At 48.2% G+C, this 25,747-nt stretch overlaps 1 protein-coding gene across 43 annotated transcripts in view; it reads right to left on the reverse strand.

Annotated features, from left to right (window-relative positions):
* The window catches only part of LOC139767191 (muscle calcium channel subunit alpha-1-like), a 1,449,841-nt gene that overhangs the window by 1,204,784 nt on the left and 219,310 nt on the right, over positions 1-25,747 (reverse strand). The window contains exon 1 of one of the 43 annotated variants that reach the window (XM_071696293.1): positions 10,741-11,017. The exons of 40 other annotated variants lie outside the window; for them this stretch is intronic. In XM_071696293.1, coding sequence (XP_071552394.1) covers positions 10,741-10,759 — 19 coding nt within the window. In that variant the 5' untranslated portion in view covers positions 10,760-11,017. Of the gene's footprint in view, positions 1-5,523; positions 5,764-10,740; positions 11,018-25,747 lie in introns of those variants that run through there. 2 more of the 43 variants (XM_071696289.1, XM_071696299.1) reach the window with 2 other exon arrangements.

Consider the following 25,747-nt stretch of genomic DNA (forward strand, 5'->3'; position numbering starts at 1 on the left):
TTCTCATAATTTTTCATCGCCTATCGTCAAAGGATTTTTCAACTATTACATTACTATCATCAAAACGGTTAAGAATCCTCATATCGTCTCTACTTGTCTCCACTATCTCAAACATCAAATTCCACCTTTCCTTCATTTTTTCGCCCCCATCTAAGATATCTATCGGAATACCGGAGAAACATCAGTACAAACAAATAAAACACACTCATGGAACCAGTACCTAAGCAACGCACTATCTCTGCAAAGGACCCAAACTGGCATCTGCACCAACCTCCATACGAGAAATGGCATATCCATTTGCCCCTTCGTAAAACTCTCTGTGGGAGAATCAGGTCTGGGTGGAAAAGGTTCAAAAACTGGGTTCTGAGAAGACCCAATGTCCGCAAGCAATATTGCACTGGTGCAGTCCTTCCTCAACAACCACCTCCAATGTACATCTTCCCTCAACCTGAAATGGAAAAGGAGGCAAGAAAATTCCCCATGTACCTTCTGGTTGATACCTCTCCCGACCCGCATCCCCAAGTGACTTCCGTAGTGGACGATCTCTTCAGCACCTCTGAGTTGCAGTCGCTGTTTTCCCTCCAGAAGAATGAGGTCGAGGCTCTCCTCAAGGGCACCTCCTCCGCACCTCGCGATGTGGAAGTGATGAGCGTGAACCCTCCAGATGATGTCGAAGTGATGAGCCTGAGCTCCCCAGATGATGATAATTCTTCCTCCTCCACCTCCTCCTCCTCATCATCCTCCACCTCCTCCTCATCATCATCCTTCACCTCCTCCTCATCATCATCCTACACCTACTCCTCATCATCATGCTCCACCTCCTCCTCATCATCAGCAGCACCAGCAGCAACCGTACGATTCTTAGAAACGGCAGAGGAGTTCAAGAGCACCTCCGATTATGAATTGTTGTAGGACATGCCATGGCTGTCGTCTGGGTCGCTCTTTCACAAGATGCTTTATCCTGACGAGAACGATCACTGAATTCAGAAGTGAGGGCTAGGGACCACTACGACATGTTATCACCCCTCCATTAGCCCCACTCACTGAGGAGGGATAACATGTCTTGGACAATCGCATGTTCACCAAGTAGCGTCCTAGCAACCCACCGTGCCACATCAGAGGCATCATTCTGAATCCGTTCGTTGATCGTCATTTTTTTTTAGTTCAGTAGTTTTTGATATGGACTTCATTTTTATGAAATGAATGGAGGTTATGATGTGAATGGTATGTGTATAACTGACGTCAAAATTGGTGTATAAAGGTTATTCATGTGATTTTGTTAATAATAAGTTTTCTAGAGACATTAATGAACCATGAATGATCACGGGGTTTCTTATACAAATGTTCTTAGCTTTCGTAATTACAGTTGGTCGGTCATCTTGTAATTATAATCCGTCAGTTCAGGTGATTATTATTGCATCAATATATATATTGGAAAGGATCACAACTTTGCGCATGACAATCGCATGTTTACCAAATGGCGTCCTAGCTATGTCTCTTCGTTGTACATCAACTGACTGTTATATTTCTCTCTTGTGTCTCCCCTGATGATGTAATTGTTACATGAAAGTGCACTTGGGAACTTGGGAACTTGTGTTTCATATTCCCGTGGACTCATAGGAAAATATATATACATACATATATAAAGAAAAAATAAATATATATATATATATATATATATATATATATATATATATATATATGTGTGTGTGTGTGTGTGTGTGTCAGAAAGAGAGAGTTCATAATAAAGACAGGATATAGTTAAGATAAGGGAGTAGTGAAGATGTAAAAGTAACGTTAATTCTTTGTAAAGTTGATACAATCAGGAATTTATACTACTGTTCTAGATTCACTTAGCTTCGTTCTAGATTCGCTTTGATTCGTGCATGTCCAAGATAACCTAAATGCTGTTTGCCGCCACTAGCTAAGAGTAATGTAAACGAATGGTTTGTTGTGTGACGTCACGAGGCAAAATTTGAGGGTAAAAGAACGGCTTGTTAAGTGATTTCATGAGATAAACTATAAGCTTAAAAGAACGGTTTTCTGCGGAACGTCAAGACGTGTGACAATAAGGCTAAAAGAACAGCATGTTGCGTGACGTCACGAGGCAACTGATGATTCCCGCCTGTAGCCGACCAAATGCAACACAACAGGAGGGTGCCATGTCTTTCCAACCAGTCTCATACTCCAGTGTCATTTGTTTATCTCTCTAAGAAGGAGGGTGGAACTTTCTGCTTGACTAACCTGTCTCCATCTATTGTGGTGGGTAAAGGCCTGACCTCAGACCTGCTGACTCCTTAAGCGTCAGGTCAAAAGGTCAATCGTCATACCCACGTCATCAAACCCGTCATGCTCAATGGAGTCAACCTAGGCATGGAGGAGGTCAGATAACTCGAGTCCCGTCAGGTAGTAAATACGGTGACCCCAGGAGACAGGAGTCTTCCTTCTTTTTTTTTTTTCCATCCTGTCTCCATCTATTGTGGAGGGTGAGGACCGTGTGGAACTTTCTGCTTCACTCTGCGCTTTATCTCTCTATATACATCAGCAACTTGGGATCCTATCACTCCAGCAGATACATCTCCCCTTCATCGACCATCAGCCCGTCTGTTCTCTGTCTCTTCTCATGTACTTCCCCAATCCATGCCCCTTCCCACGTCGCTTTCACGTGCCACCCCTTCCCTGACAGAATACTTCCACCACACAAGAGACCCATTTCCATCCTCGCCTTCCTCCCAGCAGCCCATCCCCCCCCCCCCCCCACCCCGGTTCTCGAACCAGAACCCTGCCCAACAGTGGCGGGCCGTTCTCTAAATAACCCTAGTTCCGTCAGTCTGGCCAGACCCCCTCAAGACGGTCCAACCTATCCAACCTCCCTCCTCCTCCTCCTCCCTCATGAAGCTAACTCTACAAATTCATCCCCCCACCCCACCACCCTTCCCTTCCTCCCTTTCCATTGTTTCATTTTCCTGCTCTATTCACTCGTAATCATCCCATATCTATCTATCTATCTATCTATCTATCTATATATATATATATATATATATATATATATATATATATATATATATATATATATATATATATATATATATATATAAAGTCCTCATTTCTCTCTCCCTTCCCAAGACACTATCGATGTGGTTCTTCTTCGAAGCTATTATTTCCGTAACTGCGCACACCAGAGGCTGCCAATTCTACCAGCGGTGGCAATCAAACCTCAACCTAACCTACCCAACGGGATTGTCCACACTGCGTATCATGTGTGTGTGTGTGTGGGGGGAGACGGGTGTTCCTTACTTGCTACAAGCTTTCTGATTGGCCGAGGACCGGGGTGGGGGAGAAGGAGTAATATGTATCTTGTAAGGTGCTCTCTGATTGGCCGTCAAGGCGACACAAGGCCGCTTGAGGGGGATGGTAGTGAATCCAACATAGAGGGTACAAGACCTCTCCTGATGGTGACGCAGGAAACAAAAGAAAATCTAAACCTATCTGCTTCCTCCCGACTTTAATATCTTTTTTTTTTTTTTATCTATGCATTTACTTATTGATTCGCTTATCTATTCATTCATCCACGCCTTCTAAACGTTCACCCTCAGCGTTGGGTACACAAGAGGGGAGAAATTCGCCCAAGCGATGTGTCATATACCTACTTGTGTGTGGCGCGTAGCGAGGGGCCTAACGTGCATTCATGTTTGCCTGTGATAGGTGTGAGGTCTTCGTCACAGGACGGACTCACACTGAGGTACGGCGGGCGGGAGGGCGTGGGTGTTGTGACAACGAGGCTCCCTCCCCACCTTCCTGTCCCGTCCTCCCGCTTTGGGACATCCCACTGTACATGTCCACATCTAACCCCACGTCCGGCTTTAGGTAACGAGTTTACGTAGGAAATAGCTCTGAAAATTAATGTCAATACTGAAAGCAGTATATATATATATATATATATATATATATATATATATATATATATATATATATATATATATATATATATATATATATATTTACTGATTTCAAGACATCTGGTCACTAAACCGACGAACATTTCTATGATAAAATCCAAAATTTTTCGATTTTGTGTATTTTGTGAACTTGTAACCCGAAGTTTATACTTTAATACAGAGATGTATTAAGACGAGGAAACTGAAAAAAAAAATGCCAATTTATGTATGTGATATCACAACAGATAACTGGCACACACATGAAGCGATCGCTGGCCTGGACAGAGCAGAAATCAAAAATTACCACTTATGAAAGCAATTGACCTTATTCATTGACTTAACACTGCACGCGCGGGAGGAGAGAGAGAGAGAGAGAGAGAGAGAGAGAGAGAGAGAGAGAGAGAGAGAGAGAGAGAGAGAGAGAGAGAGGAGCCGCCTGAACACGCGTATGTGGGAAAACGTAACATATTCGCGCGCGGGCAAGTCGTCTTCCCCTTACGTTGGTGCATCCATGTCAAAGTTTAGGCCAAAACGGTGAGAGATGTGGGCGAGCAATATCTCCATGGGCAAGGGCAGGAGATGGGAGGGGAGGAGGAGGAGGAGGAAGAAGGGGAGGGAAGGTAAATAGCCCAGCTAAAGTGTTCGCTAACATTGTTCCTTCGCTTCCCTGCTGGAGCGCGCACTTCCCAACTCTTTTCAAAACTTACCACACACACACACACACACGGCTGCAGGTCCAGCAGTGCGCATCTCCCCTCCAATGCTCGCTCGTCCCTCACCTCCCTCCCGTTCCCCTCACTCAGGCCACGCGGGTAAAGTGCAACTAGGGTGAAGAAAGTGTTATACCTTCTGCCTTACACAGTAGCTCCTTCGAGAAAGACTGACAGAGCAGTACACATGTATGTAGTATACATGTTTGCATGTACGTATGGAGCAGTACACATGTATGTACACGTGTATGTATGTATGTACGTATGCATGTAATCATCTATATGTACTGTACGGGGGGGGCGCATCATATGTTTACTGCTATGTATGTAGGCATATACACACACACACACACACACACACACACACACACACACACTAGCGTTAAGTCAAATACCCATTAATCAACCAGCCCCAAAAGGAGGAGCATACGCTGAGAATGACTGTGGGCCGACTGACGCGCCCAGGATTCGAACCCTCCATGCAGGCCCGGCCACGAGCGGGTTCGTGCTTACTCATGGTCAGCAACGCTAACCGTTACATCAAGAAGGCCCATCTATCTATCTATCTATCTATCTATCTATCTATATATATATATATATATATATATATATATATATATATATATATATATATATATATATATTCCTATGAGTCCACGGGGAAAATGAAACACGATAAGTTCCCAAGTGCACTTTCGTGTCATGATCACATCATCATCATCAGGGGAGACACAAGAGAGAAACATAACAGTTGATATACAACGAAGAGACGTAGCTAGGACGTCTCTTATATATATATATATATATATATATATATATATATATATATATATATATATATATATATATATATATATATGGGATATCCCGCTTACCTTGAAGAACAAATTGTTCTTCAGCTGCTCAGCATGAACTGAAGAACGAGTGGTCTTTCTTCCTATGGGAACAACGGAGTATTCGTCCGAGATGCTTAAGTCTGATAATCCAAGGATGTTATGGAGATTTTCACCCTTCAAGCAGAGATAGAGGAAGGGGGAGAGAGAGATCGAAAGAGAGAGAGAGGGGACCACTTTCCGTTTTCTTTCCAGAACCGAGTGGTTATGACATCACACCTGAACGCTAAAAAAAGAAATTCGTCACGAGTGAACGAACTGCGAGTTCTAAATAGCAAAAATGTCCAATAATAACTGAATATTTCTTTTTTCTTCCACTAGAAACATTGTTGTGAACGCACTAGAGATGACAGAGCGCTCTAGAACGCGTGAGAACCAAAGTTAAGAATTACGTACGCGACTAAACACTTTGAGTTCATTTTTCTATACCTTACAATAATATTTTACCTTCACTTCTTGCATTTGTTTTCTTTAGATATCCTGACACTTTGCGTTCGCTCTATGAACCTTTAACACTTTGCGTTCATTCTAGGACCTTAACACTTTGCGTTCGCTCTGTGACCTTAACACTTTGAGTTCTTTTTATGACCTTAAAACACTGTGCGTTCACTCTTATGAATAACACTTTGTGTTCACTTTATGACCTTAATACACTTTGCGTTCGCTCTATGGTCCTAACGCTTTGCGCTCACTTTGTGACTTTAAAACACTTTTGCGTTCACTTTCCCTATGGCCTTAACACTTTGGCGTTTCACTTTACTATACCTGAACACTTTGCGCTCACTTTACTACACCAAAACACTCTGCGTTCACTGTTCTATGCGCACTCACGTTTCTGAGCCCCTCCCCACTGATGAACTGAACGCGGAACACAAATGACTGAAGAGAACAGAGTGGAACATAGAGAGATGAGAGAGATTGAGTGAGAGAGAGAGAGAAGAGAGAGAGAAAGGAAGAGCTAGAGAGTGTGAGAGAGCGCACTCACCTCTCTCACCCAGGATCTCTACTCCCAATATCTAAGCGCTTCTTGGGAGACGTGAAGCGTTCTTTTTTCTTTTTTTTTTTTAATGGATCCACTCCCTGGGTGTGTTGTTGGCTTGTGGAAAACAGTAGAACTTTCTCTAACTCCCTCTCTCCCCCACCCCCCACCCCAACACCACCACGACTCTCCCACCTTGGGAGAGGGCCAAGTGAGTGCCAGGGGTGGGGGGGGGGGAGAGTGGAGGCACGGAGGGGAGTGGAGGTACGGAGGGGGGAGGGACGCGATGGTCCACACAAACACACACGCACTACCACACGTACTATCACACGTACTCTCACACGCGTCCCAATCAGGGTACGTCTGGTTCAGAACGGCGAGAGAGAGAGAGAGAGAGAGAGAGAGAGAGAGAGAGAGAGAGAGAGAGAGAGAGAGAGAGAGAGAGAGCATTGCCGAGTAGACATCATCTTTCATCGCTGTTAGATCTGAATTGACGGGACAGAGGTGTTGGATAAAACACACACACACACACACACACACACACGTTTCACCTGCCACAGAGGCGACCGGACCTCGCGCCTCTCAACATCCGTAAATGCTCCGGTTAACCGAAATATCCCGTTATCCGGCACCCGGTTACCCAGGTGCCCATTTCTTTACCCACGGACATAATTACTCTCAAAAGGCACTGGAAACTGTCTTGAACCCTACCACAATCACCCCGTCTTAATCACCATCTCAGTCATTTAGGGAAAATAGCATCCTCAACGTCATTATTTTAGCAATAATGATCATCATCATCACTACGTGATCATCGCTCATGTCTTTACAATGATCGTAAGTCGTGATTATAATGACCAGCATCTTAGCTAGCGATCGTCATTACTCAATCAATCATCATCATCATAATGATTATTCTCACTTCATCACTATACCATTCTCTCCCTCACACTATCATCACTACACCATTCTCTCCCTCACACTATCATCACTACACCATTCTCTCCCTCACACTATCATCACTACACCATTCTCTCCCTCACACTATCATCACTACACCATTCTCTCCCTCACACTATCATCACTATCTCTGGCGTCTCGTCACCATTCTCTCCTTCACACTATCATCACTATTATGTCTTCTGTTATTGTCTTTCCTCCTCTTCTTTCCCTCTCGTTTACTGGCTTCCCCGGCTTCCCACCTCCTTTCATCTTCGGCAAGTTCGTTTTCTTCTTTCTCCTTTCCTTTCACAATCCCGAAGTTTCCCTTCGCTTTCTCAGTTTCATCCTTCACGATGCTTTATTCTCTCTCTCTCTCTCTCTCTCTCTCTCTCTCTCTCTCTCTCTCTCTCTCTCTCTCTCTCTCTCTCCTTCCCCGTCTTACTCTGCCTTCTTGATTCCTTTCCTTCATTCCTTTTCCATCGTTCTATCCCATTTTGCTCTTCCTTCTTTTCTCATCACCTCACCTCGTTCCTCCTCTTCTTCCTGCTTCTCCTCCTAAAAGGGGGAGGGGGGAAGGGGGAAGGGGGAAGGGGGGGGCTGGTGCCAAGCGGCACTCGAGCCCGGTGCCAAACGTCTGAGAGATGCCATCTAGACGTGTGTGTGTGTGTGTGTGTGTGTGTGTGTGTGTGTGTGTGTGTGATCCATGTCTATGTCTGTCTGCCAGCCTGTCTTTATTATGTGTCTTTGTGCTTATGTCCCTATGTCTAAGCTTTTCTGGGTCATTCTATGCACCAGTCTGCACCCGTATGCGTTTATGTATACCGGACCTGGACGCCTCTGTACCCACTTGTATACCTGTCTGTACCCATCTGTACAGGTGGGTAACTTGTCTGTACCCACGGTCGCTATCTTTAGTCATTCTTGTTGCGTCCTTCTGTATTTTTGTGTGTGAAGGCAAGTAACCTCTCTCTCTCTCTCTCTCTCTCTCTCTCTCTCTCTCTCTCTCTCTCTCTCTCTCTCTCTCTCTCTCTCTATGTAATTCACATACCAAACCCTCTATTATTAAACAATGACTTACTCTACAGGTAAACAGCCCTTACAGCACACTCCCTTACCCTAACTCGACTTATGCCAAGTCTTTGAAGAAATCAGCCACTCTCCCGGGAGCCCAGTTCTTGAACGCTCCTTGTAAACTACTTTGTTAACTCTTAAACTTGAGAAAACCTTCGAAGGTAAACTTTGGGGAAGGGGAAGGGGTACAGGGTAAACTCATCTAGCCTCGCTGTAATGCAGACCTGAATGAATTCGGGTACAGTATCGAACAATGTTGGAAAAAAAAAAGATCATATATTATACCCAATATTAAACAGAAGATAACTACGTCGATGCAGGCCTCTCTCTCTCTCTCTCTCTCTCTCTCTCTCTCTCTCTCTCTCTCTCTCTCTCTCTCTCTCTCTTTCTCTCTCTCCCCTGGTAGGTACCAGGTGGTAGGCTACCAGTCGACCAGGGAGGCAGGTGTATACATTACACCGGTACTACCCCGCCTGGGGGAGAGGGGGTTAAGCGACGCCCTGCATAGTGAGCCAGCACCTTCTGTGGCTGTCGAGTGTCACTCCCTTCTTGTGCTCAGGGGAGCTGCTATATCTTTCCACCCGCACACGTGGGCTCTTGGCTTCCAGTCCACATACATACACTCTCTCCATCCCTCACACACACACACACACACACACACACACACACACACACACACAACAAAACACATAACTCACATCACTCGTCCTTCATAACTCTATACTGTCTCCAGCGGTGCGCACTACGCGCTAGGCCTGGATCTGGCAGACTTTCGTCGTGATGACTCGTTAGTAATTAAGTCATTCTGTGAGTAAGTGCCCTCCCAAAACCCATCTCGGTACTCAACCAAACATTTCAGCATTTCCACAAAATGTCTTACATCCCTACACGCCACCTCCTCCTCCTATGCCCACGCCTCTGTGGGCGCGGGTTCAGTTACCTGGGTTGTAATAATTGAAGGAAAAAAAACGCATGAAAATGATAACGAAGTCTTCCAAACAGAGGCCCCCGAGCTGGGCAGCCAGCCCCCCTGATCATCAGACATTTGACTCAGCCCGGCCACCAGCACGAGCGGTGGCCGGGCTGTGTGAGGACGACGCGAGCAGGTTACTGTGAGATGTCTGTCTTACCCTGGCTAGGTACATGATCATCTTCCTACCTCTAGAACTGTTATCTTCCTACCACTAGAACTGTAAATCTTCCTTACCTCTAGAACTGTTATCTTCCTACCTCTAGAACTGTAAATCTTCCTCCCACTAGAACTGTTATCTTCCTCCCACTAGAACTGTTATCTTCCTCCCACTAGAACTGTTATCTTCCACTAGAACTGTTATCTTCCTCCCACTAGAACTGTTATCTTCCTCCCACTAGAACTGTTATCTTCCTCCCACTACCTGCTATCGAGGTCTAGCCAGGGCAGACCATCTTCTTCCTCTTCCTCTCTTTCAAAATCTCGACCATGTGATACCCAACAGAAAATCTTACCGAAAAACTTAAAAAAGAAAATAAAGAAAAAACTCAAGGAATAATTAATGAACTCCAGGCTGTCGTAATTAACTAAAGCCTTACTTACGACCCGGGAATACCAATGAACGAAGCAGCATCATCAACCCAATTTGTGTGGTTACAAAAATTCTTTTTTTTTTAAGAAAAATTACAGAAATGAACAAGGAAGTTTTTTGTCCTTTTCGTACGGTAACGAAGCTTGAAGGAGAAAAAAATGATGAATTAACGTACGTATAGTGAAGGACACTGATGAATCAACGTACGTACAGTGAAGGACCCTGATGAATTAACGTACGCAGAACGTACGTACAGTGAAGGACCCTGATGAATCAACGTACGTATAGTGAAGGACCCTGATGAATCAACGTACGTATAGTGAAGGAACTCTGATGAATGAACGTACGTACAGTGAAGGACACTGATGAATGAACGTACGTACAGTGAAGGACCCTGATGAATTAACGTACGCAGAACGTACGTACAGTGAAGGACCCTGATGAATCAACGTACGTACAGTGAAGGACCCTGATGAATTAACGTACGCAGAACGTACGTACAGTGAAGAATTCTGATGAATCAACGTACGCATAGTGAAGGACCCTGATGAATCAACGTACGTACAGTGAAGGACCCTGATGAATTAACGTACGTAGAGTGAAGGAACCTGATGAATGAAGGACCCTGATGCATGATGACCTTACCTGTCGCCTGTGTAGTCATCGTGGTGTTAACACGATCCTTCTATATATGATGACCAGGACCGTCCCACAACACTTGTGGCTCCTTGTTGTTGTTGCTGTTGTTGTAGCGTTTACGAACGATGTTGTTGGAGAATTCCTCATGGAGTTAGTCAACACCCATGATCCATAATGGGGGAGAGAGAGGAAGAGTGTGTGTGTGTAAAAGGGGGTGATGGTTGTGGTGGTGTGTTGGGGGAGGAGGAGAAGAGAGAGAGAGAGAGAGAGGGGGCGCGCGCGGAGAGTAAGCAATCCAGACACACGCACACAGCGACCACACTGCCACCGCTCGCACACCCCCAACCATACAAGACTGAAGATGGGTCGGTAAGGGGGGGTGTGTGTGTGTGTGTGTTGGGGTGGTGGTGGGGGGGGGGGAAGGTCTTCTCCTTCGACGACATGAGGGAGGAGGGGGGGTAAAGGGGGGGTAAAGTGGGGGAGGGTTGAACCACCACCCACCCTCCAACACCGCCCCCCCCACAAGCGGGCCAACTCTCGCATATTTACATCACAGGTAAGGTGTGTGTGTGTGTGTGTGTGTGTGTGTGTGTGTGTGTGTGTGTGTGTGTGTGTGTGTGTGTGTGAACATGTTTTCGTCCGTGTGCACCTCTCTTGATTTCTCCCCCTTCATATAAAGTTTCCGTATGTCCTATGTACGTGGGGTGATTCGCTTGTATCCCTCCGCCATTAATGGGGGGAGCAGGGGCGATCGGGAGGGGGGGGCGTTGATCTGGCGAGGAGGTTGGGAGAGTTGGGGGTTGGAGATGTGTCGGAAGGCGGTAAATGGGTATGATACTAGGCTGCTAAAGATAGCTACAGGTTTGGCAAGGGGTCGGTCCATATGGGTGGGGTGGGCGGGAGGATTAATGGGGTGGGTGGGATGGAGGTGGTGATTAATGGGGTGGGTGGGATGGAGGTGGTGATTAAGATGGGAGGGGGGAAAGGTAGGGTACCACTAGGGCATTCGTCAGTTAAACCCCATGATGACCATCGCTGCCAATGTAGACGTAAAGTCCTTCAGCACGACGGTACGACCCCTTGAGCACGACGGTACGACCCCTTGAGCACGACGGTACGACCACTTGAGGCACGACGGTACGACCCCTTGAGGCACGACGGTGGGACCCAATTCACTTGTGTGAGAGAGAGAGAGAGAGAGAGAGAGAGAGAGAGAGAGAGAGAGAGAGAGAGAGAGAGAGAGAGAGAGAGAGAGAACTCTCTCTCTCTACCCAACTAACCTCACCGGGTCAACCCTCGCGTGACCTGGTGAGGTCGCCGGGCCTGACCGCGGGATCTTGACTCACGAGGAACACCACAATCCACTCAAGGGAGAGAGGAGGGAGCGGCACCACCCACCTCCTCCTCCACCTGACCGACCCCCTGGTGCCAGCAGTAGCCGCTCGAGGTCACAGGCTGACTTCACCGTACCAACCAGCAGGGTACCCGATAGGGGAGGATATATATATATATATATATATATATATATATATATATATATATATATATATATATATATATATATATAGATATATAGATAGATAGATAGATAGATAGATAGATAGATAGATAGGCAGACGCACAGACAGACAGATAGATAGATGGATAGACAGTCTTTACCATCACAACTCACTAGCGCGTGCGTACCTCGAACACTGCGTCCAGTGTTGGTCATCCTGCGTGACAACAACACGTGGACAGAACAGGATAGTGTGTGTGTGTGTGTGTGTGTGTGTGTGTTGAGCTGCTGCTACCACCACGATGATTCCCGGGGCCGAGGAACACGTCCTACGGAGCCAAGCTGGACGACTCATACGTAATTCAGGGACTTGAAGGGGAAGCGGCGATGTGACACAGGCATTCAGTATCATCATAAGCTGTGAGGGGTCTTCATCTGCCAAGCTACGGAAACCTACAGCTGTTGCATTTCACTCAGGGTAAAAGCTACATCTGTTGCATTTTCACTCTATGGGCAAAAGCTACAGCTGTTGCATTTCACTCAGGGTAAAAGCTACAGCTGTTGCATTTCACTCAAGGTAAAAGCTACAGCTGTTGCATTTCACTCAGGGTAAAAGCTACATCTGTTGCATTTCACTCTGGGCAAAAGCTACAGCTGATGCATTTCACTCTGGGCAATGGACGTGAAACTTTGGGAGGAGGTAGGCAAGCGTTTTTTTTTTTTTTACTTTGAATGAGGCTTAGTACTTATTCTTGAACAGGATCGTTAACATATGGAATGACACACGAGTTAACGGCAGTTCAAAGCACAACGGTTTAAGGGAATACACCTGACAAATCCTTCGCCTCAAGTTGACCACAAACATCATTTGCGTGTCCACATCGAGAGAGTCTACAGTATTCTTATCTCTGAGTCACTGAGCTCATCTGTAGACCTTAACTGATAATGTCTATGTTTCTGTTCCTTTCTGTTTGACACACACACAGCCTCCATATAACCAAGTTCTCTGTTGCTCTCTTATATTTCTTATTAGTACGATGACACACATGCACATCCATTACGGACCATTTCTGACTTAATTATATTACTGCAACCTACGTCATTCATAACAATAATCAAACATCATCATATAAGTCAACTGACACTAAATTTACGAACCACAAGATGGTTAATAACGTAGTGAACGTGTTTGAGATTCTTTGTCTGTTTTATGGCACGTAGAAAACTGTTTGCATGCGTTCCCACCAACGAAAGCAACACAAGAGAATGTCACTGGAATGTCTTTCAAAGATGCCTCGAATATTGTGATGGAATGGGTAGGATTGTCTGATAACAATGACGAGACAAATTGATGAAAATAATAAAAAGAAAACTTGCAATGGACGACAGACAATACCCGAGTCAAACCAGGGAAGAAGAAAATGATGCGGTGGAAAAAAAAAAAGAACACGAGAAAGTGAGACAGAATATGGCAAGAAAGGACAAGAAAGGAGAGAGAGAGAGAGAGAGAGAGAGAGAGAGAGAGAGAGAGAGAGAGAGAGAGAGAGAGAGAGAGAGAGAGAGAGAGAGAGAGAGAGAGTATTGATCTAAGTGAGGCTACTTGCAATTTTGATGTTAAGCCAACAGTGAGGACAGTAAAGAGGAGGAGGAGGAGGAGGATGAGGAGGAGGTAAAGGATGAAGGTGAAAGAAAAAATAGAAGGAAAGACAGATGGAGGAAATATAGAAGGAGGAGTGATGGTCGGGGGCTGGGAACCTAGAGGGCAGTCAAGGCGAGACCATCACATTCGTCATTCACTCTTCACCTCCATCAATAAATATAGAGGAAAGCCTTTGACCCTGCCGCACCGTACCGCCACAACAATAACACATCAGGGAAACATCAACCTTTTGTACGAGCATCGCTTTTCGTCCGGCTGGCCTCCTACTATCCATTTGGTGCTCGTTCTCGCTGGTCTGCCACCCCAGCTAATCTCCTCGTTAACCATTCGCGTATTGCAATATGACCTGTAATCTCCATGCAGCTGATAAGGCCGACCTAGTGTGTGTGTCTGTGTGTGTGTGGAATCTTCCAATCGTATGTGCGCTACTTCTAGAGCCTTCCTCGCGCTCCCCTCTACCCCATGTTTACAAAGCCTGGGCTCCATTCCACTTGGGTAGATGAGAAGGGACAGAATCATTTAGGCTGAGAATCATTAGATTCACAAAGACTCGTATATTCACGAAGGCTCATTGACTCACAAGAGATTCGCGAACTGACGGGGGCTCACAAACTCTGAGGTGATTCACGGACTCATAGACACAATGATTGAGCTCACAAACTTCAGGAGATTCGTAGACTCACAAGCTCACAGAGGCTCATAATGCCCGACTGAATCTTTCTCGTGAATGTCAGGCTCCTCACCCGAACTCACGAAGAGGAACTCATGATAACTATCGTAACTCCCTCACAATGTCTCACATCAACTCACAAGGCCTCACAATCAAATCACTTGAAGCAGCTTCTTGAGAGTGACTCAAGGTAACCCAGTTATGTCGGCAAGAGGGAAGTTGAAGACCGCCTCCCTCTCTCTCTCTCTCTTGGCCGCCCTCCCACCACCCTGAGAGAGAGAGAGAGAGAGAGAGAGAGAGAGAGAGAGAGAGAGAGAGAGAGAGAGAGAGAGAGAGAGAGAGAGAGAGAGCACCAAAATAAGAATCCCCAGTGCCACATCTCGGGCACCAGAGCTGACCCATGTGGGCGGGAGGCCGATGCCCGACAGCCAGCAATAATAATAATAATAATAATGTGTTTGTGAATCCGGATTCCCCGGATTCCTCGTGCGTTTTAAGATTTTAATATCCCGTGGTCGATATCTATTTTCTTTCTTTTTGGTGGAGGGGAACCGTGGGATGAAACCTCTCTCTGGGCAGAGAATATTAATATTACTATCTTACTGATAACAAAAAAAAAAAGACTAAAACTATAAGAGAAAAGAAATCAAATCTACATAAATCTCTAAAGCTATTGGTAAATGAGAATCAAAAACATACAGACAATACTTTATCATCAGTGAAAAACTGATATGGAATAGATATGAAAGAATCATAAATGCGTTTAAAAATTGCCTCGATGGGCCTTTATATATATATATATATATATATATATATATATATATATATATATATATATATATATATATATATATATAATGTACAGGTATTTCACCTGATGCTATCTATTTGCCTTTCTCAGCTCTTCCCACACTAATCTATAAGTCTCTATGTTTCCTGGTCATGTCCACAACACACAGTCTTGAGAGGAGCCAGAGTCTGTGTGTTGAAGTTCGTATTCCTTTGCATAGTTACCAAAATTTACTTAAAATACAGGTGAATAATACAGCCGGAACTGTATTCATAAATTTCGTAATTATCAATATAGATTACCATTACTGTTAATCATATTATGAGGACAATGATATACAAAAAATTCGAGGCTATAATTATGACAGTCATTTACCCTCAATCATATTTGTTATATATATATATATATATATATATATATATATATATATATATATATATATATATATATATATATATATATATACACACACACACACACTATCGAGGAAGTATTTCCAAAGGCTCCTGCTGGCCAAGGACGCGACACTTCCAGTAGCAGGGAAGTGTGGACGCCTTCACAAATTCTTTGAAGACTGTACTGCCAATGATACAGCCTCGTCTTCCCTACACAACATGATTTTTTTTTCTCATCTTTTCCCCTGCGGCATTGAGCCAGAGGGAGAGGTGGATGGGGAGGAGCCATCTGTTTTACCATCCCGTTTAACCACTTATCTCAGGCCATACAATGGATCACCTCCTCATGGGCCATCATGTCTCCTGTTATCTAGCAATCCATGCATGACATAAAAGAGAGAAGAGTGAGGGGAGACTTGATCACAACCTCCAAGTGGGTAAAACCAAGCGGTGTGATGACGTGGACAGTGAACAGTTCCTCGAAGAATGGAGACAGATAAACCAGAGGCCAGAGCATGAAGTTAAGCGATAAATTCGTTGTAAAAGATGTATAGAAGTGCTGCCATAGTGGATGAATGGAATGAAAAATAAGGTATGAGAGACAGTGAATGTGGACAAATACGTAATTGCAAATAAGTAACTAAACACACACACACACACAGACACATTTCCCTCCTGGTCAACACATTACCCCGCCCCCTCCCTCCCCGCAGCCAATCACAGCACATCCCACAAGCTAAATCCACTTAATGTGAGCTCCTATTGGCCTGTCATATCCAATCCCGGGGACAAATCGGCCAATCAGCGCCCTCGAACCTTAGAATTTTTCACTTGAAAATCCCAGGATGAACTACTACTCTTTTTTTTTTTTTTTGGCAACAGGACGAACAAAGTATGGGGGGACTTTTGGTAGGGGGACATTTCTTTTTTTTTCTGACATTGAGCTTACCGAATTAGGACACAATAATTCAGTTTTCGAGATTTAAAGGAAAACAATTTGTTCCCGTTCCATGGTTGGCTGAGCGGAAACATAAAAACAGAAAGGGTCATTCTTTTTTCTTATTTTTTTTTTTTCCCTTTTTGAGCAACAAATCTTTTTCTTTTTAAATGTGATATTAGCTCAAGGGTCGTACCGTCGTGTTCAAGGTCGTACCGTCGTGTTCAAGGGTCGTACCGTCGTGCTCAAGGGTCGTACCGTCGTGCTCAAGGGTCGTACCGTCGTGCTCAAGGGTCGTACCGTCGTGCTCAAGGGTCGTGCCGTCGTGCTCAAGGGTCGTACCGTCGTGTTCAAGGGTCGTACCGTCGTGCTCAAGGGTCGTACCGTCGTGTTCAAGGGTCGTACCGTCGTGCTCAAGGGTCGTGCCGTCGTGCTCAAGGGTCGTGCCGTCGTGCTCAAGGGTCGTACCGTCGTGCTCAAGGGTCGTGCCGTCGTGCTCAAGGGTCGTACCGTCGTGCTCAAGGGTCGTGCCGTCGTGCTCAAGGGTCGTACCGTCGTGCTCAAGGGTCGTACCGTCGTGCTCAAGGGTCGTGCCGTCGTGCTCAAGGGTCGTGCCGTCGTGCTCAAGGGTCGTGCCGTCGTGCTCAAGGGTCGTACCGTCGTGTTCAAGGGTCGTACCGTCGTGTTCAAGGTCGTACCGTCGTGTTCAAGGGTCGTACCGTCGTGGTCAAGGGTCGTACCGTCGTGGTCAAGGGTCGTACCGTCGTGCTCAAGGGTCGTACCGTCGTGGTCAAGGGTCGTACCGTCGTGTTCAAGGGTCGTACCGTCGTGCTCAAGGGTCGTACCGTCGTGCTCAAGGGTCGTACCGTCGTGCTCAAGGGTCGTGCCGTCGTGCTCAAGGGTCGTACCGTCGTGTTCAAGGGTCGTACCGTCGTGCTCAAGGGTCGTACCGTCGTGTTCAAGGGTCGTACCGTCGTGTTCAAGGGTCGTACCGTCGTGTTCAAGGGTCGTACCGTCGTGTTCAAGGGTCGTACCGTCGTGTTCAAGGGTCGTACCGTCGTGTTCAAGGGTCGTACCGTCGTGCTCAAGGGTCGTGCCGTCGTGCTCAAGGGTCGTACCGTCGTGTTCAAGGGTCGTACCGTCGTGTTCAAGGTCGTACCGTCGTGTTCAAGGGTCGTACCGTCGTGTTCAAGGTCGTACCGTCGTGTTCAAGGTCGTACCGTCGTGTTCAAGGGTCGTACCGTCGTGTTCAAGGGTCGTACCGTCGTGTTCAAGGGTCGTACCGTCGTGTTCAAGGGTCGTACCGTCGTGTTCAAGGGTCGTACCGTCGTGCTCAAGGGTCGTACCGTCGTGTTCAAGGGTCGTACCGTCGTGTTCAAGGGTCGTACCGTCGTGTTCAAGGGTCGTACCGTCGTGTTCAAGGGTCGTACCGTCGTGTTCAAGGGTCGTACCGTCGTGTTCAAGGGTCGTACCGTCGTGCTCAAGGGTCGTGCCGTCGTGCTCAAGGGTCGTACCGTCGTGCTCAAGGGTCGTACCGTCGTGTTCAAGGGTCGTACCGTCGTGCTCAAGGGTCGTACCGTCGTGCTCAAGGGTCGTACCGTCGTGCTCAAGGGTCGTGCCGTCGTGCTCAAGGGTCGTACCGTCGTGTTCAAGGGTCGTACCGTCGTGCTCAAGGGTCGTACCGTCGTGCTCAAGGGTCGTACCGTCGTGCTCAAGGGTCGTACCGTCGTGTTCAAGGGTCGTACCGTCGTGCTCAAGGGTCGTACCGTCGTGTTCAAGGGTCGTACCGTCGTGTTCAAGGGTCGTACCGTCGTGGTCAAGGGTCGTACCGTCGTGGTCAAGGGTCGTACCGTCGTGTTCAAGGGTCGTACCGTCGTGCTCAAGGGTCGTACCGTCGTGTTCAAGGTCGTACCGTCGTGCTCAAGGGTCGTGCCGTCGTGCTCAAGGGTCGTACCGTCGTGTTCAAGGGTCGTACCGTCGTGTTCAAGGGTCGTACCGTCGTGTTCAAGGGTCGTACCGTCGTGCTCAAGGGTCGTACCGTCGTGGTCAAGGGTCGTACCGTCGTGCTCAAGGGTCGTACCGTCGTGCTCAAGGGTCGTACCGTCGTGTTCAAGGGTCGTACCGTCGTGCTCAAGGGTCGTGCCGTCGTGCTCAAGGGTCGTACCGTCGTGTTCAAGGGTCGTACCGTCGTGTTCAAGGGTCGTACCGTCGTGTTCAAGGTCGTACCGTCGTGCTCAAGGGTCGTGCCGTCGTGCTCAAGGGTCGTACCGTCGTGTTCAAGGGTCGTACCGTCGTGGTCAAGGGTCGTACCGTCGTGTTCAAGGTCGTACCGTCGTGCTCAAGGGTCGTGCCGTCGTGCTCAAGGGTCGTACCGTCGTGTTCAAGGGTCGTACCGTCGTGTTCAAGGGTCGTACCGTCGTGTTCAAGGGTCGTACCGTCGTGTTCAAGGGTCGTACCGTCGTGTTCAAGGGTCGTACCGTCGTGCTCAAGGGTCGTACCGTCGTGTTCAAGGGTCGTACCGTCGTGCTCAAGGGTCGTACCGTCGTGGTCAAGGGTCGTACCGTCGTGCTCAAGGGTCGTACCGTCGTGCTCAAGGGTCGTACCGTCGTGTTCAAGGGTCGTACCGTCGTGCTCAAGGGTCGTACCGTCGTGCTCAAGGGTCGTACCGTCGTGTTCAAGGGTCGTACCGTCGTGCTCAAGGGTCGTACCGTCGTGGTCAAGGGTCGTACCGTCGTGCTCAAGGGTCGTACCGTCGTGTTCAATGGTTGTACCGTCATGTTCAAGGGTCGTACCGTCGTGTTCAAGGTCGTACCGTCGTGTTCAAGGGTCGTACCGTCGTGTTCAAGGGTCGTACCGTCGTGCTCAAGGGTCGTGCCGTCCGTGCTCAAGGGTCGTACCGTCGTGCTCAAGGGTCGTGCCGTCGTGCTCAAGGGTCGTACCGTCGTGCTCAAGGGTCGTACCGTCGTGCTCAAGGGTCGTGCCGTCGTGCTCAAGGGTCGTACCGTCGTGTTCAAGGGTCGTACCGTCGTGCTCAAGGGTCGTACCGTCGTGCTCAAGGGTCGTACCGTCGTGTTCAAGGGTCGTACCGTCGTGCTCAAGGGTCGTACCGTCGTGCTCAAGGGTCGTACCGTCGTGCTCAAGGGTCGTACCGTCGTGTTCAAGGGTCGTACCGTCGTGCTCAAGGGTCGTACCGTCGTGCTCAAGGGTCGTACCGTCGTGCTCAAGGGTCGTGCCGTCGTGCTCAAGGGTCGTGCCGTCGTGCTCAAGGGTCGTACCGTCGTGTTCAAGGGTCGTACCGTCGTGCTCAAGGGTCGTACCGTCGTGTTCAAGGGTCGTACCGTCGTGCTCAAGGGTCGTACCGTCGTGCTCAAGGGTCGTACCGTCGTGCTCAAGGGTCGTACCGTCGTGTTCAAGGGTCGTACCGTCGTGCTCAAGGGTCGTGCCGTCGTGCTCAAGGGTCGTACCGTCGTGCTCAAGGGTCGTGCCGTCGTGCTCAAGGGTCGTACCGTCGTGCTCAAGGGTCGTGCCGTCGTGCTCAAGGGTCGTACCGTCGTGCTCAAGGGTCGTACCGTCGTGGTCAAGGGTCGTACCGTCGTGGTCAAGGGTCGTACCGTCGTGTTCAAGGGTCGTACCGTCGTGCTCAAGGGTCGTGCCGTCGTGCTCAAGGGTCGGGCCGTCGTGCTCAAGGGTCGTACCGTCGTGTTCAAGGGTCGTACCGTCGTGTTCAAGGGTCGTACCGTCGTGTTCAAGGGTCGTACCGTCGTGTTCAAGGGTCGTACCGTCGTGTTCAAGGGTCGTACCGTCGTGGTCAAGGGTCGTACCGTCGTGTTCAAGGGTCGTACCGTCGTGTTCAAGGGTCGTACCGTCGTGCTCAAGGGTCGTACCGTCGTGCTCAAGGGTCGTGCCGTCGTGCTCAAGGGTCGTACCGTCGTGTTCAAGGGTCGTACCGTCGTGTTCAAGGGTCGTACCGTCGTGGTCAAGGGCCGTACCGTCGTGGTCAAGGGTCGTACCGTCGTGCTCAAGGGTCGTACCGTCGTGTTCAAGGGTCGTACCGTCGTGTTCAAGGGTCGTACCGTCGTGCTCAAGGGTCGTACCGTCGTGCTCAAGGGTCGTACCGTCGTGTTCAAGGGTCGTACCGTCGTGCTCAAGGGTCGTACCGTCGTGTTCAAGGTCGTACCGTCGTGCTCAAGGGTCGTACCGTCGTGCTCAAGGGTCGTACCGTCGTGTTCAAGGGTCGTACCGTCGTGTTCAAGGGTCGTACCGTCGTGTTCAAGGGTCGTACCGTCGTGTTCAAGGGTCGTACCGTCGTGTTCAAGGGTCGTACCGTCGTGTTCAAGGGTCGTACCGTCGTGTTCAAGGGTCGTACCGTCGTGTTCAAGGGTCGTACCGTCGTGCTCAAGGGTCGTACCGTCGTGCTCAAGGGTCGTACCGTCGTGCTCAAGGGTCGTACCGTCGTGCTCAAGGGTCGTACCGTCGTGCTCAAGGGTCGTACCGTCGTGTTCAAGGGTCGTACCGTCGTGTTCAAGGGTCGTACCGTCGTGCTCAAGGGTCGTACCGTCGTGCTCAAGGGTCGTACCGTCGTGCTCAAGGGTCGTGCCGTCGTGCTCAAGGGTCGTACCGTCGTGCTCAAGGGTCGTACCGTCGTGCTCAAGGGTCGTACCGTCGTGCTCAAGGGTCGTACCGTCGTGTTCAAGGGTCGTACCGTCGTGCTCAAGGGTCGTGCCGTCGTGCTCAAGGGTCGTGCCGTCGTGCTCAAGGGTCGTACCGTCGTGTTCAAGGGTCGTACCGTCGTGCTCAAGGGTCGTACCGTCGTGCTCAAGGGTCGTACCGTCGTGCTCAAGGGTCGTACCGTCGTGCTCAAGGGTCGTACCGTCGTGCTCAAGGGTCGTACCGTCGTGCTCAAGGGTCGTACCGTCGTGCTCAAGGGTCGTACCGTCGTGCTCAAGGGTCGTACCGTCGTGCTCAAGGGTCGTACCGTCGTGCTCAAGGGTCGTGCCGTCGTGCTCAAGGGTCGTACCGTCGTGCTCAAGGGTCGTACCGTCGTGCTCAAGGGTCGTACCGTCGTGCTCAAGGGTCGTACCGTCGTGCTCAAGGGTCGTACCGTCGTGCTCAAGGGTCGTACCGTCGTGCTCAAGGGTCGTACCGTCGTGCTCAAGGGTCGTACCGTCGTGCTCAAGGGTCGTACCGTCGTGCTCAAGGGTCGTACCGTCGTGCTCAAGGGTCGTACCGTCGTGCTCAAGGGTCGTACCGTCGTGCTCAAGGGTCGTACCGTCGTGCTCAAGGGTCGTACCGTCGTGCTCAAGGGTCGTACCGTCGTGCTCAAGGGTCGTACCGTCGTGTTCAAGGGTCGTACCGTCGTGTTCAAGGGTCGTACCGTCGTGTTCAAGGGTCGTACCGTCGTGCTCAAGGGTCGTGCCGTCGTGCTCAAGGGTCGTGCCGTCGTGCTCAAGGGTCGTGCCGTCGTGCTCAAGGGTCGTACCGTCGTGCTCAAGGGTCGTACCGTCGTGGCCACGTAGGTTTCGAGTGTACACAGAAAGTCATCAAGATCTAAACCTTTTAATTATTTCAGTAATTACTCTCCCCAACTGACCCAATAACCAGCTGAAAACAAACAACGGAAACGACTCTGGCGACCTCTAATGACCTGATAAGCTAATGGCTTCTTAATCACCCCGACCCCCCCTCCTCCAGTACATGACCTTGTGTGAGGAGAATAGTGACCCATCTTGGGTCAAGAGGTCATTTCTTTTCATGTCTTTGTCCAGTTTTGAGACAGGAATTAAACAAGACTTAAATGACCCCCTTAACAACCATTACACCTTGATCTGTGTATAACTAATGGTTCCAAAAAAGAAAAAAAAAAAAGGGGGGGGGGGGGGTTGTTGTTGCTGGTGGTTTACAATGGCGGTGTTTCTTGGGTGATGAGAGGCGAGGGTGTGTGTGTGTGGGTGTGTGTGTGTGTGTGTGTGTGTTGTGTGTGTGTGTGTGTGTGTTTCTTCTCTATGTAGTGCTCCCGCCTCCAAAGAGCTGAAAGAGGTTACAGAACATCTACTTTATGTGAACCGCCCTCTCTCTTTCTCTCTCTCTCTCTCTCCCTCTCCTCTCTCTAACCTTACTTTAACCTCCTCCTCTTCCCATTACTCTCTCTCTCTCTCTCTCTCTCTCTCTCTCTCTCTCACACACACACACACACACACAAAATTGTAACCTTTTCTCCCTCATCCGCTCTCTCTCTCTCTCTCTCTCTCTCTCTCTCTCTCTCTCTCTCTCTCTCTCTCACACACACACACAAAATTGTAACCTCTTCTCCCTCATCCGTTCTCTCTCTCTCTCTCTCTCTCTCTCTCTCTCTCTCTCTCTCTCTCTCTCTCTCTCTCTCACACACACACACACACACACCTTCCAGGTCTGTGGCCTTTGTTCCCCTTTAGGGGGGCGGGGCGAGTGTGTGGGGGTAAAGTGGGGTACGGTGGGGGGGTAAAGTGGGGTTGGGGTTGGGGGGGTTTAGAGACTGTCTGCACCCGACGCACTGGAGATATATATTGTGAGAGAGAGAGAGAGAGAGAGAGAGAGAGAGAGAGAGAGAGAGAGAGAGAGAGAGAGAGAGAGAGAGAGAGAGAGAGAGAGAGAGAGAGAGAGAGAGAGAGAGAGAGAGAGAGAGAGACCATTTACATACAAACATATCTCGTAAATATAAGGGCGTTATATCGACGAGTTACTGACACATACACACACACACATCTCCTCTCTCGTTACCTATACCAATATATGTCCTGTATTACATCACTAACACTAACATACCTCCTGTATTATAACATCAGTCCTCCCAATGTATCCCCTGTATTATAACGTCACTCACACCAACATACCTCCTGTATTATAACATCACTCACACCAACATATACCTCCTGTATCATAACATCACTCACACCAACATACCTCCTGTATTATAACATCACTCACACCAACATATACCTCCTGTATCATAACATCACTCACACCAACATACCTCCTGTATTATAACATCACACACCTATATACCTCCTGTATTATAACATCACTCACACCAACATACCTCCTGTATTATAACATCGCTCACCTGCCACACCCTCACATACGTGTATAACACATGGCCAGCCGTGTCCAGGTACAGAGGCGTAACCCCATGTCCACAAAGACACGTCCCTATATATCCAGGTCTGTGTCCAGAGACCCCCCACCCGTTCAATACAATGCTAACCCACACACTTAGGTCGCTAAGTCAGTCACGAGGACTCGCACTTCCAGACCATCTGGACACCTTAGATAAATATAATCACCTGACGTCATTGATCATCACGAGGATCAATCACATCGAAACGAGTCTACCTCAAAATGGGATCAATTCGCAACGGTTTAATCACAAGGCATTACCGTTAGTCTCAGCACAAAATCTCAATTATTAACGGTACCGTTAATTCTGATCTGTTTTAAGGGGTTCAGTCCAGGGGACAACAGAGGTGAGCAGAGATCAGCGACCTCCGTTGCTCCTGCGATCAATTAGCGCTGATTAAGCATTAATCCGCGAAACACCAATCAGGGCGCATGAAATAATGACGTCACGCACTCACGGCACGACGATTGGTCGTTTGCAGCCATGAGGTCATCCACGGATATATATATATATATATATATATATATATATATATATATATATATATATATATATATTCTCTTCACTTATAATAAGGCCAGATAATAATATATAAAACTTAAAACAACCAACAGAAAAGATCTGTACCCTACTACGACTTTTGGAGCGGATTTCTTACGTCACACTACTAATCCGTGACGACACCACTTCGGCGGACCAATCAGGCAAACCACATTGTATGACGTCATTAATCTAGAGTCCGGATTGATCGATACGATGAAGTCATATCTACACGGATCAAAATGCAGCAAACAGACGGCCTGGTCGACCAATTAGGGAGGCCGAAATGCGTGATGTCATTACCTTAAAGGTTCTCTGATTGGTCAGTGAGATGATGACATAAGCCCACGGTTGACAACACACTCAAGACGCCCCCCCCTCCCCCTTTCCTAAAGAGAGAGAGAGAGAGAGAGAGAGAGAGAGAGAGAGAGAGAGAGAGAGAGAGAGAGAGAGAGTATTCGAAATTCGCCTTTACTGGCGTAATGCAATTGAACAGCTTACGAAAATGAACCCTGTGCTGAATACGGTACGATCCTTGAGCAGGACGGTACGACCCTTGAGCAGGACGGTACGACCCTTGAGAACGACTGTGCGAACCTTGAGTCGGATGGCGTGACCTCTGGTCGTACCCTTATTGGTCAGGTTAAACGCCAGGCCACCATACCTTAGGGGTCGTACCCACGTACTCAAGGGTCGCGGTCAAGGGTCGTACCTTCGTGCTCGAGGGTCATACCGTCGTGGTCAAGGGTCGTACCGTCGTGTTCAATGGCCGTACCGTCGTGGTCAAGGGCCGTACCGTCGTGGTCAAGGGCCGTACCGTCGTGGTCAAGGGCCGTATCGTCGTGGTCAAAGGGTCGTACCGTCGTGGTCAAAGGGTCGTCTCCCCCTCGTGCAGGAGGGTCGTACCCTCGTGCTCAAGAAGGTTAATGTGAGGGCGGGAGTCTGGGGGTTTAATTGATGCCTGGCGTGACCCGCCCCTCGCTAATCGTGGGGCGCTCTGCCCCACAGCACCTACAACCGCTCCCTGTCTTATGAAACACGTGTGCACGAGTTTATATATATATATATATATATATATATATATACGTATGCATATACATGTGTATGGGGTGGGTTGGGCCATTTCTTTCGTCTGTTTCCTTGCGCTACCTCGCAAACGCGGGAGACAGCGGCAAAAAAGAAAAAAAATATATGTATGTATGTATATATATATATATATATATATATATATATATATATATATATATATATATATATCCACATTCTCTCTCTCTCTCTCTCTCTCTCTCTCTCTCTCTCTCTCTCTCTCTCTCTCTCTCTCTCTATCTATCTATCTATCTATATCTGTCTATCTATCTATCTATCTGCAT

The sequence above is a fragment of the Panulirus ornatus genome, chromosome 59, assembly GCF_036320965.1.
Source record: "Panulirus ornatus isolate Po-2019 chromosome 59, ASM3632096v1, whole genome shotgun sequence".
NCBI classification, from domain to species: Eukaryota; Metazoa; Arthropoda; class Malacostraca; order Decapoda; family Palinuridae; genus Panulirus; species Panulirus ornatus.